At 37.2% G+C, this 15,728-nt stretch overlaps 2 protein-coding genes across 3 annotated transcripts in view; one reads left to right on the top strand and one right to left on the bottom strand.

Moving 5' to 3' along the window:
* The window catches only part of LOC139114726 (uncharacterized), an 82,193-nt gene extending 73,347 nt beyond the window's left edge, over positions 1 to 8,846 (bottom strand). Inside the window, exon 1 of one of the 2 annotated variants that reach the window (XM_070676599.1) lies at positions 8,680 to 8,846. In XM_070676599.1, coding sequence (XP_070532700.1) covers positions 8,680 to 8,732 — 53 coding nt within the window. In that variant the 5' untranslated portion in view covers positions 8,733 to 8,846. The remainder of the gene's footprint in view (positions 1 to 8,679) is intronic. The other variant, XM_070676598.1, reaches the window with a different exon arrangement.
* Positions 8,847 to 13,081: 4,235 nt separating this feature from the next.
* LOC139114724 (histamine N-methyltransferase-like) lies at positions 13,082 to 15,011 on the top strand. Its single transcript, XM_070676597.1, has one exon. The coding sequence runs from the start codon at positions 13,309 to 13,311 to the stop codon at positions 14,257 to 14,259; it is 951 nt and encodes a 316-aa protein (XP_070532698.1). The 5' UTR covers positions 13,082 to 13,308; the 3' UTR covers positions 14,260 to 15,011.
* Positions 15,012 to 15,728: the final 717 nt, after the last annotated feature.

Raw genomic sequence — 15,728 nt, 5'->3', positions numbered from 1 at the left:
TGTGCATAATTAATGAGGTACAATATGTGGCGTCATAAGGTGTCCCATCATACCATACATGAAGGCTGTAGCACTTGTGGTTACTGAGATACAGGACAAATATGTATATTTGAGGTCAAAGGTCACCGAGGTCACGTGACATTTTGTCAAAAAATTGTATTGCTAAGTTATCCCTATATACCAAAATCAGACCTCTAGCTCTATTGGCTCGCTCAAAATTAGATATGCACATAATAAATGAGTACAATATGTGGCGTCATAAGGTGTCCCAACATACCATACATGAAGGCTGTAGCACTTGTGGTTACTGAGTTATGGACAAATATGTATATTTGAGGTCAAAGGTCACCGAGGTCACGTGACATTTTGTCAAAAAAATTGTTTTACAAAAAAAAATTGTTTTGCTAAGTTATCCCTATATACCAAAAATCAGACCTCTAGCTCTATTGGCTCGCTCAAAATTAGATATGTGCATAATTAATGAGGTACAATATGTGGCGTCATAAGGTGTCCCATCATACCATATATGAAGGGTGGTAGCACTTGTGGTTACTGAGTTATGGACAAATATGTATATTTGAGATCAAAGGTCATCAAGGTCACATGACATTTTGTCAAAATATCCGAGATATCTGCGTGAACGGATGGACTCACGGATGGACGAACAGACGGACATGACCCAATCTATAAGCTCACTGGACTTCATCCGTGGGGACTAAAAATTGTGTCACTGCATCCTTTTTGCAATATGAATACGATGAGAAACTAAATTTTTATTTTTGTGGCCTTATACATGGGAGTCTATGGAGATCTGCCTTATACATGGGAGGGACGTGTAAACTAAAAATATGCAAATTTCACCACGATTTGCCCAAATTTGGGAAAGGTCACTCCTATGCACTTCCATACCAAGTTTCAAATCAATCGGACTTGTGATTTCAGAGAAGAAGATTTTTTGACCAAAAATGGGAGAAAATTACAAAAAAATTCATGAAAAATAGCAAGTCCAAGATACTGACCCAAGATGTGCACAATCATTTCATGTCAGCCCAAAGTACTTACATGCTAATTTTTCATGTAATCTGCTCAGTGGTTATTGAGTTTTTTCAATTTTGACTGTTTTTACATTTTTTCACTTAATTTGCATATTTTTGGCAATGACAACTTCATTTGAACAAAATCTCATCTACAGCCCATCATCCATATACACACCCAATATCAAGCTGAAAGTACAGCGGTTTTGGAGTTTTTGATGTTGACGGACAGACATACAGACATACAGACATACAGACATACAGACACACAGACATACAGACATACAGACATACATACATACAGACATTTCCCTAGCCTATAAGAATAGCTTCCATTGCCATATATACATATGGCTATGGGAGCTAATAAAACTAGTCAGGAATATTGCATACTTGCTATTGTAAGTGTGGATAGACCTATTACATGTATAAGCGTTTTGAAAATTTTGAAATATTGACAAATCTCTATGATCAAAATTGAGGCCTTAAGAAAGCAAGAGGTCTGAAAAGTATGTTTATACAAACAGAATGGAAGTTGCTCAAGGGTATACTACATGTATGAATGCATGTACAACTTAGTGAAAAGTGTTAACTTATTAGTAGTACTGTAGAGTACTCTATAGGGAGTGGGATTTCCAGTAGTAATGCACTGGGTAAATGTAATATTATTCTTTACACATAAAGTTGAGTTTCTACATTAGTACATGTACATACACTATTACACTCTCTCCTCTTGAAGTCAATGAACAAGAATTTTAAATATTTTAGATGAAGAATCACTGTATGGAAACTATATTTGAACAATATAAATGTCTGTACTTTATGTCTATGTAATGTACATGTACACCAAGTGATACATGTCTTATCGAAATAAACCAAAAGTCCAAATATTTTCACTGGTATTTTGAAGTTTGTTTATATCAGACTTGTGAGCATGCATCTAAATACCAAAACAAATATACAGTGTGCAGTAGAAGCGATTTCTGAGGACAGGTTTGTGTACAACATCTGGTAAACATGTGGATAACAACACTGAACAAATATACCAGCAAACTTAACAGGCATTCTACATAGGTATTTTGATAAATGATTCAGTGATCAGTCAATTTTCTTTGTTTAAGCCACCCTTTTTCAGAAAAATCTATTCCTTGCTCTGGTTGCAGTATTACAACAAAATATATTAATCTTTTACAGTATACAATATTTTAGGCAATGCTGTTTTTTTAGAAATCACAGATTTTCAAGAATGTCATTGACACTATACCGGCACATAAAATGTATGAATAACGTACATGCACATTTTGAAACTTGGATTTGACCAAAGCACAGAGTTGAAAGTCCAGTTTCCTATCTACATGTCCATGTATAACCCTAATCCACATATCAGTGCTGCATGTACACATAAAGGTTATAATTTATGTACAGTGTAGAAAATAGCATTCATGCAGGAACAGAAACACTCACTTCGAACACAGACCCTTTTTTTAACCCTTTTCCTGCCAAGTCCATATTTCACCACCAGGTCAAGATGATTAAAATTAATGAAACACAACGTATTCCATATGATTTTTTTAACATAATACTGTACATTTGAAGGCTGTTGAAAACATAAATACTGTAAACTTGATTTTTTTGGACAAAAGATGCTATAACATACCAAGCCAAGCGGGGTGAAAATACGTCATGTTTTGGCTCAATACCACTTTTTACTGACTTGGCTGATGGGGAAGTAATACAGTTATTACTGTCTGGCAGGAAAAGGGTAAGGGTCTATGCTTTCAATAAAAAAAAATTAAAAGTTACCTGGCCATCATGTACAACGTCGATTAGCTCAATGAAATCCAAATGAAAGCAGTGCAGAAATGGATGTAACAATTGACCACCACAATTCATAACTGGGACTGATTCTACAATACAACACAGTACTGGTAGAGTTAACACAAATATCACTTTTTATACCACAGAGGTGAATCTGAGACTTCAGATCCTGTACCACTCAGGCCATGAATAACAATGTGATATGTCAGAGTCACTGCCGGGTCAGAGGGAACCATGTTTTTATTAACCTTTGACAGGATTTACGTTCTGTGTCACTGATATTTAATATCACAAACTGATTTGAATATGTTAATCAGGCTGAAATAAATCTCAACTATGAATACCCTCCACAAACAGTGATATGAATTACACTGGGAAATTTAAACTTCATGAAAACTTATTCTGACTATGAGATGTATAATTTTAATATATTCAGTCTTTCGGAACCTGATCATATGTAAATACCAAAAAATATTCACAATATAAAAGTTCAGTATAAGAGCAAATAAGATGAGTCATTGTGTTCAACAGTCTGTAATCAAGTGGCTTCACAATGATATGTATACTGATAACTTTCTGAATATGCAGAGTGAGGTCACAGGATTTCAAGACAACTATATTAATCTCTGCCAATGATATGAAATGATTGTCAGTTGATTCATAATAGACTTCAGTTACAAAGCTGCAATGTACGCACATGGGAATGAGAAGTCAAAATGATGTGTGAAGTTCATGAATGAGCAATATCAAGCCGTGTAAAATTTTGCGTAAGTTTCTTGACTGACATGCACACGCTGGTTCCTAGGTGCACTTTTTTCTAACAAACAAATGGACAGGTTTCCTTAGATACACATTCATGTACGTACCGGCTTTCAGTAATTTCTCCCCAACTTTCTCAACATAAATGTCACAAACAGAGAAGTCACAGTGAACACTCCATGCAGGCTGTAACTCCAACACTTCAGGCACACATTGTATGCAGCGTTCAAGAAAACGGTGTCATTTTTTTCCCCAGACCAGGTGCGAGAGAAAGAAGCCCTACAGAATAATCATCTTGCCAAGTAGTAACATACCACATCGACACCGAGATCCCTCTGTTATTAGACAGTTGAGTATCTTGGCAAGATAAGAATGTCAACAACGATAGCTTTTCACACAAGAGGGCAGACATCAAGTACCCGAATCAACTCAGGTAATACAATACAGAACAATACACTACAATAGCTCTTTAACTGTCCTGTATCTGGCCACTCAACCAGCCAGTAAATTCTTTATCATCAACAACAGGTGCCATCATTGTCACTACAGAGCATTAAAACAATTGTAAGGAATAAAAGCACATTTTACCTATCAGATGATTAATTACTTTTATACCTTTTACAAGATAACAAAATGTTTGGGCTCTCTAAATGGAGCAAGACCCCAGAAAAAAGGAAATACAAAAGAAGTCCAAAAATAACACAATTTTATTGTATATATGTTTGGATAAGAATAAGCAGTGAAAAAAGTATCTTGAGGACTAACAGAATAAAACCTTTCCAATAAATTTTCTATACTATCACCTAGTCATTGAACTTCATGGACTGTATATGTACCTGTATCAGGTAGGCACTTGACTTGTTGACTGGAATATTGACTTTACAGAATCTCAACAACAGGTTGTCAATATACACTTCATTTATCGGCAACCACTACTTGGCAGTATCCACCTAGCTATTCAAGTCAAGAAATCCCCGAAGACATGGAATACATATTACAATGGCTGGTTTCCCTGCATGCCAGGCAATGGTTAATCAAAAAAGGCTGCAAACCAGTAACACTCAGCTCTAATGACCCCTAACATTCCCTAATCTCTAGGGCTGTACAGGAGAGTTGACTTTTAGTATATGCATTTACAGAGAAATGTTTCCTGCCATGTCCACTTTTAACAACATGATAAAAATACCTATCACCAAAGCTAAACTTGGGTCATGACGTTGAGGGATAAGGGAAAGTACCACATGAAAGTGATCTTTGCTTGATATTATTGTAAAACTGGATGAAATATTGTGTGTGCTGTGTTGCTTTATATGAATTGTGCTGCATGCTGCTGCAAGCATAATAAAGACAAATTGAGGTCACATGTCCATTTGTACTGTACGTCAAAATGTAATGTATGTCTCTTATTTATTTCTCATAACATTTTTGCATACTAAAAATTTAGTTTCATGAAATCTGAAGTTGAGAAATTGAGCTACATGTACTTTAGAGTCAAAGCTGCCATCATGCAAGTGACTAGTGTGGGTGGGGAAGACACTGAAACTAGACACTTATTGATCACCCTGATGATTCACATTTGCTAATGCATCCATTTCTACCAAGAGTTCACACCGGGGATAAAACTAGCAACAGCTGCTGCAGTCCAGTTTTCAAATGCCCCTAAAAGCTGTTGACGTCAGATACAAAGAGATTCAGGCAGGCAGACCAAAATGGAGTCTGGCTTTCCAAATAACTCGGCACATATTAATAATTCAGCTGTGACTCTGCTACTGATACTTTGTCCCATCTAATAACCATTTTCTACAAATGCATTAGGGAAACATTTGCAGTCCTTTGATTGCATTTGAAGGAAAGAGAAACAGAGGGTATATGACTTCTTATGTAATCAGACCGGGAGAGAAAGGTGATGGCAGTCATAGAGCTACATGCACTGGTACCAGTAGAATGTCTACTTGATATTACATATATTGGGAGAAAAAAGGTTTCATTCCTGAATGTGAATGTACAGAATTGAAGTTTATGACGGTTCTTCATGGTCACTTAAAACAATTAATTTCATAAATATGAAATCTAAAATATTTTTGAAGACAATATTTATGATTATTATCAAGAATTAGTACGTGTACACAATGACAAAACCAAGTTGGTAATTTGGAAAAATTATATATTTAATTATTTTTTATAGTTTTTTTTAGTTAGTAGATACAAAATCTCCAAAATATATAAAGAGACATATGCTATCAGTTGTCATTGTCAAATCATAAAAATACTGACTGTGACAAAAACATAGAAGCAGAAGAAGATTATACCAATTTGTAATTCATATAGTTTGATTGAAGTGGCTTGCTCACATAGAGATAAATGAAGCTACAGCTATTGCATCACAAAACAATTGTGTAAGGCCCAAACAAAGATTCAGAAATGAAACTATCTTGGACAATATTAAAAGCAGTGTCTGCTTGAAAATACCTCTTCTTACCCGCATAAAACAAGTGTTGATATTTCAGAATTTTTGGAGAAAGAGTCAAAATTTTGACTGCACTTTCCCAAGCAAAGATCAATTGATAGTCAATTTATTTAACAGCACAATGCAAGGTATATTCCCATTTTGCATGTTGTTTACAACACTTTACTGTACATCACAGGTTTCTCTACCCCACGTATATGCACTGTTACAGTATGCAGTGACTCCATTCATGGATGTAAAAATAGACTATTTTTTACATCCATGCTTTATTTAAGTGACACTTTAATAAGTACATTAGCCAGGCTACAAAAGGTGATCAGTTAGATAGTTGCATAATACCTTATTGTCTCTGGCCAATCCCACCAAGTAGAGTGCAAAAGACAAGTATTGATTTTTCCCTTGGATGCCAACAAACCTCAGAATTGAAACCATAAATATTGAAATAGGACAATAACAGAGACTGGCTTTTTCACCTTTAGTACATTGAACAAAGCAGGTATCATTACATGATTTAGCTAGGAATCACAAGTTACATTTAGATATCCTTGTGGAGAATGTCGTTTCATGATTTGATGCAAATCAACACATTTCAAAATTTTGCAAACACAATAACAATCATGACAAACTCAGTAATACCTCTTCATGGCTCAAAAACAGAGGTCTGAAAACTACAAAACAAGGGAAACCTACAAATGCTGCGCATTTTCATTTAATAAAGAACTGGCGCCAGCAGTGGCTGTACAATGAATGAGCTGAAGAAAAGTAAACAGTAGCAAAGAATACAAATAACCTGGCATACCAGTGTGCTTAGAGTATTCCTATGGGGATTAGTGGTTGGGTTTTATACCAATATCAAAGATTGTGATGTGGTCAACTGTTCCCAGTATTATGAAAAATTTATATTTTAGAAAAAAAAACATAACATTTAAATCATGAAGAAACAACAGAAACCGAGGTACAACATAATATTTTCATGGTCTTATCCTGAAATGCCTGAGTTTCACAGAAATAGCAATCATACATGTAATTTTGTTGGGAAAATAGAAACTATATTCCTTTACAAGGCTAATGTCTGATTTGGTCAGTAATAGCTGGCTACCACTATGTGTACGAGGATAACTGAAATTTAAAGAATACCTAGTCCAATACTTCAATTTAGAAGACCACTGATTGATGATGGTTAAATTTAAAACAATTACTATACCACAAAAGTAGATAGCACTAACTTGAGAACTGCGACCACTTTTACGTGTACCAGTGGGATTGCGATTTAGTTTTTATAAATGACAGTTACAGTTATTACCTCATGACTACTAAATCACACTTAGACTTAAGCTGGTCTTTTAGCTGTCCCAACGATAAATTGCAAGGCAAAAGCTTCTCAATAAATAGCGTTTTGAGGATGCTGTGTGTCAATCCTTTATCAAAACCATACAGGGTTAAAAACGACACTTTATACTTCAAAGTGCAAAGCTATAGCAACATTCTAAGACTGAATGTACATGTAGGCCCTGGGAGGGCTTTTTTCTCCATTCTATTTCTTTTTTGCACGCCACAAAAATGCTTTCTCTTTTGTGTTGGACGCCATGACCAACCTAAATTACTCATTCACCAGAAACATCTCATGTTTCACACGTCTATTGTTACCAGGAAACTAGCACAGAGAAAGTGATCTGCTATGAATGTATAAAGAACTTCAGTAAAAATTGTGCTTCGTTCATGCTTTCCCTATAAATGGTACCATGGAACTAAAAAGGGATTACAGTGTAACTCCATGATGGTACTTAGAAAACCACTTCTATGACAAGATAGATGTGAGTCATCAGATTATTGTCATGTTGTAACCATGGATCACAGTCCCTTCTATAAAATAGTCTGTTTTTTACATTCATCTTGTTACTCAACCGAAACTTTTTATAAATACTTTTCTTTTTTGATGTGTTACTGACTGTTCTACAAAGACTTCGCAATTGTTACTTCAGGGTCTGAACTTGCATCACGTTTTTGTCAAATCGTGCACAGCGTATACGGTATATGATAAACCAATGTCACCATAGACCCAGTAAAGTAAACATTCATAATATGTTCAGCGACTGTAGACATGTCGTTTTAGTACATGGAGGTGTCTACATGTCGGTTTGTTAGTACAAAAAGGTTGTACGGTTATAATTTTGCTTTAGGATACAACCACACGTGATGAAATCTTGCTACGTGTTCGTACATGACCGTAAATGCGTAATAATGTACTTCGACAGCTGGGGCGAAACAAGCGTGTGCTTGTCCCGCTATCTATCCGATCGTAACATGAATGAACCATAACAAAAGAGATGCATTTTTGTTTTGATATCAGCAGTTTTGATTTTCGAATAAAAACATTCAAAGTTGACGATTATCTCACTTGAGTTGAGAGTTATGAGGAGGCTGAAAAACGTTTCTTGGCACCAGCATTCGAAAAGTAATGTATTGATAGATAAATGAACAGTCTCCCGTGCTATTCCCCGCGATGGATCGATAGCCAGTCAGCTGGGCATTTTATGAATCACCAACGATTTTAATCGGTACATTTAAAAATGATCACACCCAAAATGGTTGAGGACTTACCTGTCGTCAAAATCAATTGGCAAGGTAGGGTCTTCGCCTGCCAAGGAATCCATCTCTGCATTGCTGGTGGAAACAAACACGATTTCTTATAAAAATGTTAAAATTTGTTGGTCGGGAGAGAGAGTTTACACATCGTTCATTTTGCCGCCATGTTGGTTAAAAATTTTGCGCATGCGCACAATGTTCTTCAATAACCGTCGTGCCCCCAATCCCGTATCCACTAGCATCACACAGCCGTCTCCCACACACCTGAGGTCCATGATATACTTTCACAATATCATTTTTGCTCGTTTGATAATTAATATCGGTTAAACTATTATACTAACGATGATATGTCTTTTATTTCATCAGTTTAACCTTGTAATTGTGATTTCTCGGTATGTTTCAAGCGTACTTTTAATAAGCTTACGCTTACAAAAAATACCCCATGCCCGACGCATTCGGCTACATACGAATATGAAAACAGTATATGCTTAACTGTCTCAAATTATGACGCAATAAATGCAAGTAAAAGTCATGGGTGGTAAAAAAATGCAGCTGTTTTGAAATGAAAAAGTAGTTTCCTATTAAGATGTGAGACTTGTAAAAACGAGAGATGTTGTTGGTAAAAACATATCTTGGGGGCGCAGTTTATTCTGACGGTTTCTCCTTAAGAGACTGAATGAGAAAGGCAAACAGAACTGAAGTTCAACACCTCGACCATTTCTTCCTGAAATAAAAATAATAGGGTGCAACTTTAGCATAGATTTTCCGAGGATGGTTTGCAGAAAATGAGTGTGGCTCTGAAAAGTTGGAAGGACCACTGTGAAGGGACTGTGGTAGGATATCCGGACATAAGCTTATTCTGTTTGACAACGTGACTACAAATATCACATACACCGGGTGGATGTCAGCTTTGGACCTATTAGGGTAGTTATAAGTAAATGCGCCCTCAAACACATTATCAACATCAAATGTACCTGAGAATACCGACCTACAAAGTCAAGGAGATAATACCTGCGTGATTCATCACTGTAGCCCGGTGCAACACTTCATTGAGTAAAAAACACATTTTCAAAATGTTCTGCCCTCTGTCACATCTGAATAGCCTTTTCAATGGCTGAACAATTGTATTTCAATTTTTACTGTATCATAATGAGACGCTGCTGCTGATGATGATGATGTGATCGACGATAGTGATAATGACGATGACGATCGTCACATACTGTCATCACGATGATCATGGATTAAATATACTGATGTTAACGATGAGACTTTGCAATGACAGGGCTACCTGGTAGCTTTGAGGTGAAATCTACTCGGTTTTATTCCTTAAAACATGCCTCTGTCTTCTTTCGCAATAATCATTAATACCGTTTCAGGTTAATTTTTAACATAGATTTGTATAGGGCATGAAGCATCATTTTAATTAGAAATTTACATGAAAGGACTTTGAGTATACATGACATTTTCGCCATGTATAAACTAGATAAGTCCTGACTGCTGAAATATAATATATTTAATCAATGTAAAAAACGCTCTTTTACGTGACTCTTCAAGTGGACATAAGGATCATGTAACGCGCACCTATACAAATTGGTTTTTACGTTTCCTTGTAAATGGCTTCGTTATGTCCGGCCGAAATTTGCACCCTCCATTGACAACTTAATAATTAACTCGAAACGAATGTCTCGTATTTCGTTCATCTGTCCTTTTTTTCATCATAGACTCTTTAAGATGTTTGACAAGGGATCAATTACGAGCCATAAAATTGTGGTTCCATATAAAAATGATCAATAGTCTTAAACAAAAATTGCAGACATTCTTTTCAAACTTAAGGCAACAACTTTAAATCACGCAAATTTCAACCGGAAGCACTGCAGCATTTTACAGGGAAATGTGAAAAAGAATGTTTGAGACGTTATTTATATTTACAGTAACTCGATCCTCATGCTAACGATAACCATAAAATGTAAATCTTTGCAAATATTTAGGCTTTTAGAAAATATACTGTCATGGTGTTATAAGCTCAGTTGTTCACAGAGAATTCATTATTTGAAAGGGCCCATGCAACAAACACCACCACCTATACCGTCTCCAACCCCGTCAAGTTTTTCTTAGCCCTAGAAACAAATTATCGAGAAAAGAAGGCACACATTTGATACAGCTCTGCCTTGATTGCTTGGTAGGGTCATGAACTGGTCTCACAGGTTTACACAAGTACACCATCCCCAGCAAAAATGGTTTCTACATGACTCAACTTTTGCATTAGCAAGATAAGTTCATATGATTACCTGTCTTTTGATCAATCGTCCCTTCAAATGTACGCATGCGCTTTGTCTGATTTCTCATCTGTGCGAACATGCAATCGGTACGCAATCCCACCCGAAGCCTACGCAAGCAAATGAATAAAACTGTATACAAAAAAGGAGCACAGTAAACTGAGTAAAATACACAGCGTAAACAAGCAACGAACGACACGAACTAAACTGCGACTCTATGGCAGATACTGGTATACAATGTACTCATACCCGGTCATAATAAGGTCGGCAACTTGCACACAGTAATTATGACCCTACTCTCCCGTTTATGTATATACTTGGTTTGTTGTTTCAGCGTGGCTGTTTTTTTGTGTTTTTTTTTGGTTTTTTTTTTTTTTTGGGGGGGGGGGGGGGGGGGTTGGCGGTTAATTGTGTTTTTGTTTTCTTCCAGTATAACTTTCGCCTTGTACCACTATAGTTTCTTCGTCGTTCTTTTGCTGTTCTGCTTGCTTTTACTTTGACGTGTGTTCTCTCTTGTATATTTTTAATAATCGCATATAATTTTATCATATTACATTAATGTCGACTTTTTTCAGTATTTCGGTACTGTAAACATTGATTGCACGGAAGACTCCCCCCCCCCCCCTTCGTATATCTCATCCATTCTCATTTAGGACTACTTGCCTTGAAAGTTTTAACTACTGTTTCTACATTGGTATACATCGGAACTCCCATCGTGCACCTTTTCAAAGCCATATATCTCATGCATGTGACAAGCGCGGAAATACCTATTTATTATAAATATGCGTCTATATTATTACTGCTTGCCTAAAAATAAGAGCTGACGTCACTGTGGGAGACATCTTTACTCTTCGAGTGTTTTTCATCCAAACTTTTAATTTGTTTGCTCTATTCCGCCTCAACACTGCAAAACTTATAGATATTATTTTTTAATTTCTGCGTCTTTGTCAAATTAAGCAAACATTGACGTACAATGAAAAGTACAAAAACATAGATTTCACGCATCGCGAATAAAAATAGAATTCACAGCTAACCTCCGTGAAATGGAAACATCGATGCATGACGAGTTCCTCTTTTTGAGCGTCATCACGGCACACTATCAACGCCCCCTCCAGGAAAATTTGCCGGTAAAATTCTCGAAAAAAGAAAGCAATACTGATATGTGTGGGTGATATTGTCATATTCATTTTACGAACTTTGCCAGAGTGAGTATTACCGTTCAGAGTGAGGTGCAAGGTCAACCAGACTGAGTAAAGATCTTTGCGTAGGACGATATCCACACGCGCTTTCGTCGTGGTATCCTGATCGCACTGTTCCACTGTGAATCAAACGAGGCAATGAGGGCGCACTTCCTTTTACCTTCCACCTTTTTTGCCATACAAATTTAAAGTCCCAGTATTTTACGTCAATAGTATTTTCGTGTTGATCACATGTGTTCTGTCATCGGTGATGAGCATTCAAAATGGATAGTTTTGGGAAAATGATTAATCGATCACACATTGCATTATTTACATTACGCCATCGTCCAGAATTCTAAATAAAGCTGAGACTAAATAGGTCTCACTGTATTTTTTAACTTCGGTTTGATCGAGTTAGTAAAATTTTATATTCAATTTTAACAATGTATTCTATCGAAGCTATGGAAGGAGTTTTTTAAAAAGCGCTTATGAACATGCTGCTTCTAAAACGAATTGAAATAAGACATGCTTCAGTCAGGAAATTGGCATTGAATGTATGATCAGTAAACCACATAAATGTATATGACGATTGACAGAACACATTGCTGGCTTGACATGATACCTGACCTGTTCGTAGAGTTAGTCTTTGATGGAGTTGTACAGGGACCGTGTGTAGCCCTTAGAGCCGGTATAACTACCATTATACTAATCAGGAAAAAGCTGACACGGCTGGTCGATTAGCTGATTAAAAGATATATCTGCGCCGCGTTGTGAAGTGTGCTCCATTCATTAATGAACGATGATTACTTCGTAACAATCGAACTTTACGATTGAGCGGACATCATTTCAATTAATATTGGACCCGTTCTAAAGAATAAACTAATATTCCTCTACTTGAGGCACGTTATGGGCGTTTACTGCGCATCGTTTCGAAATTTCCAAATCCTTCAGCTGCCAGTCTAATGCGTAGGAAGACGCAAAGGTAGGCATACAGAAATTAACCTATCAATAGCTGTAGAAATAATTTATGGAAAATGTTTTGCCTCATAAGTGACTTTATCTGCCGGTGATGGTAACAGCAGACTGTCATATTTCCTCTCGCTGCAGTGAACGCAGGCAGGGCTTCCAATCTCTAGATTCAACAGGTGTTATCAGCCCCATTTGCACATCTGCTGCCGCACGTCAGTAACATGTCTTCAGCATCACTGCCCGGCGTCCGCAGTTTGTTCAGCGATGTCGACCACTACGTTGACTGTAGACGGACGTTTCTGCTCCGCGTGAAATGGGTGTCCGACCGCATGCCTCGCTGGTGTGCTAGTGTGTTCCCGTCGCTTGTAGATGCCATGGTGACCTCGAAAACAGGCAGTGTGGCTGCTCTCAGTTCTAGGGAACACTCTTCTCCGTTTCGTGTTCTGAGCGTCGGCACCGGCGCTGGAGAAATAAACGGGATGATGATAGGTCATCTGAAGGAAAAATTTCCTCGCATTCGCTGTACTGTGGTCGAGCCGTGCGTCAACGAGATCCGGAAATACCAAAACTACGTTATTGAAAACAAGGATGAATTCAAAGACATTCAGTTCGAATGGTTTGGTGACACCTTTGAAGCATTCGTACGGAGTGGGATAGAAGATATCAACGGAAAGATAAAACAGTTTAACTTTATCGAGGCAGTGGAGGCTGTATACTACCTATCTAACCACGAGGACGCCCTCGAAGAGATGTACGACAGTTTGGCACCTGGTGGGTTACTGCTTATCATCGTTGCCGCCAACAACGGAGGGTACCACAATCTTTGGAAACAGCATGGCGATATCCTGGGCGATGACCGAATGAACTTCATCACTTCAGCTGATGTCAAAGACGCGTTTAAGAAGAAGGGTATCCCATTTTCTGCCGTGCCTGAGCCTAATGGCAGTAGAGTCGACATTTCGGAAGTGTTCGACGAAAACTCCGACGTCGGGAATCGCATCCTAGACTTTTTGACTCACATTTGTCATTTTCGTAAATCAGTTCCCCAGCATATCCAGGACGACCTGATGTCTCTCTTGAAGAGCAAGAAATGTTCTGAAATAATTGATGGCCGTGTCTTATTTAATAACAGCTTTGAGGCCATTATCGTACACAGGGTGCTCTCACATTGACGCATTCATGTTTATTCATATTCACAAATTGTATGACTCTAACTTTGATTTCAAAATTCATATTTTGTTTTTCTGTTTAGGAAATTAGCATCAAGTCTAGCACATCTAGTGCCACTTTGAAATGATAATAATTCTGTTATCGATAGTCACTTTGAAAATTATCCTGTAGTGAGCATTAAGGCCAAATTTCGCACTTTCGTAGTATCTAAGACATACTCGACATAAAGTGTTAACTCGAGACAAAGTGGTTGAGTTGCCGTCATGAAAAGGTTTCAGAGAAGATTACTGAGTGGCAAAGATGTAAGATGAGAAAGGTATTTCTATCAATTTTAAAACACCGATGATCGTTGTCTTGAACGAGGTCCTCAATTTCCACACTGGCGCATTTTCATTCAACGGCAGTTTTCCGACGGATTCCGAGAACATTTATCAGTAACCGTGTTCCAAACAAAGCATAAATACCTTGCAGTTACTCCATCCTACCTCGAGTATTATTTGTAATTTGCCCGATAATTTGGTGTTCGGATGTAAAGAGTTTTCCCAAGTTGTTTTCCCAGTTGTATCTTGTGTACACTTCGCATTTTCAGGAAATCAGGATAAATAATTTGTAAAATTTAATGAATAAATAACAGTAATTATAACATATAATTCACAGTTTATCATGTTATGGCTTTATTTTAATATTCGTGTCTTCAGAAATTTCTTTCGTTGTATGTCAGTGACAATAAATGCATTTCGCACGAAAAGCATAATCAGAATCGTTGTTTTTTTTAGCCAAACCATAGATACAGTAAACTTCTCTGTCGACGATTTTATCCGATCAGTCTGAGTGTAAGTACAATCTTAGATCTGACATCACAACCGTATATATTTCCTGTAGGTTTATTATATCTCATATTGGTATACCATGTAGGCGTCGGCACAGAAAACAATTCTCTCATAAATTTAGCGATGAGGATGAGAAAGGGTTTCGATAGAGAGACTGCACTCAAATTAACGAAATACCCTTTTCCATGTTGCTTTATTATGGCTTCAGAGCAGCAATACAAGAGAATGTACCAGAACCGAACCTTACATTTGTGTACTATCAATGTACCGAGGGACGTTGTTATAATTTCATGTCCATCATTTCCCCTGCATACTGTTCTCCAAGTAGAGCTCAATTCGAAAACAATTTCGTCTCAAAGGAGGATTTTTAGAAATCATTACAATTTGAAACTCTCAGGGCTATTAAACTATTTACAAACTTTTACTAATAAGGGTAGGGACTCCCTATCACAATGTACAAAGTGAAAATATGAACTGTTCTATCGAGGATTCAAAATGCGGTAATTCAAATTCCCATGCAATCCGGGCATGAGTCGACACTCATACCACAGAAGAGCGCCCCCTGCGTCAAAACAGCGAAATGGTAGTAAAGCACAGTGGTAGTTTGCCACACCTCATGAAATGTTGAACTCTTATCCTGC

Source organism: Ptychodera flava, chromosome 16, assembly GCF_041260155.1.
Source record: "Ptychodera flava strain L36383 chromosome 16, AS_Pfla_20210202, whole genome shotgun sequence".
NCBI classification, from domain to species: domain Eukaryota; kingdom Metazoa; phylum Hemichordata; class Enteropneusta; family Ptychoderidae; genus Ptychodera; species Ptychodera flava.
The sequence above is the reverse complement of the archived record's forward strand: the minus strand, read 5'-3'. Positions and strand labels throughout refer to the sequence as shown.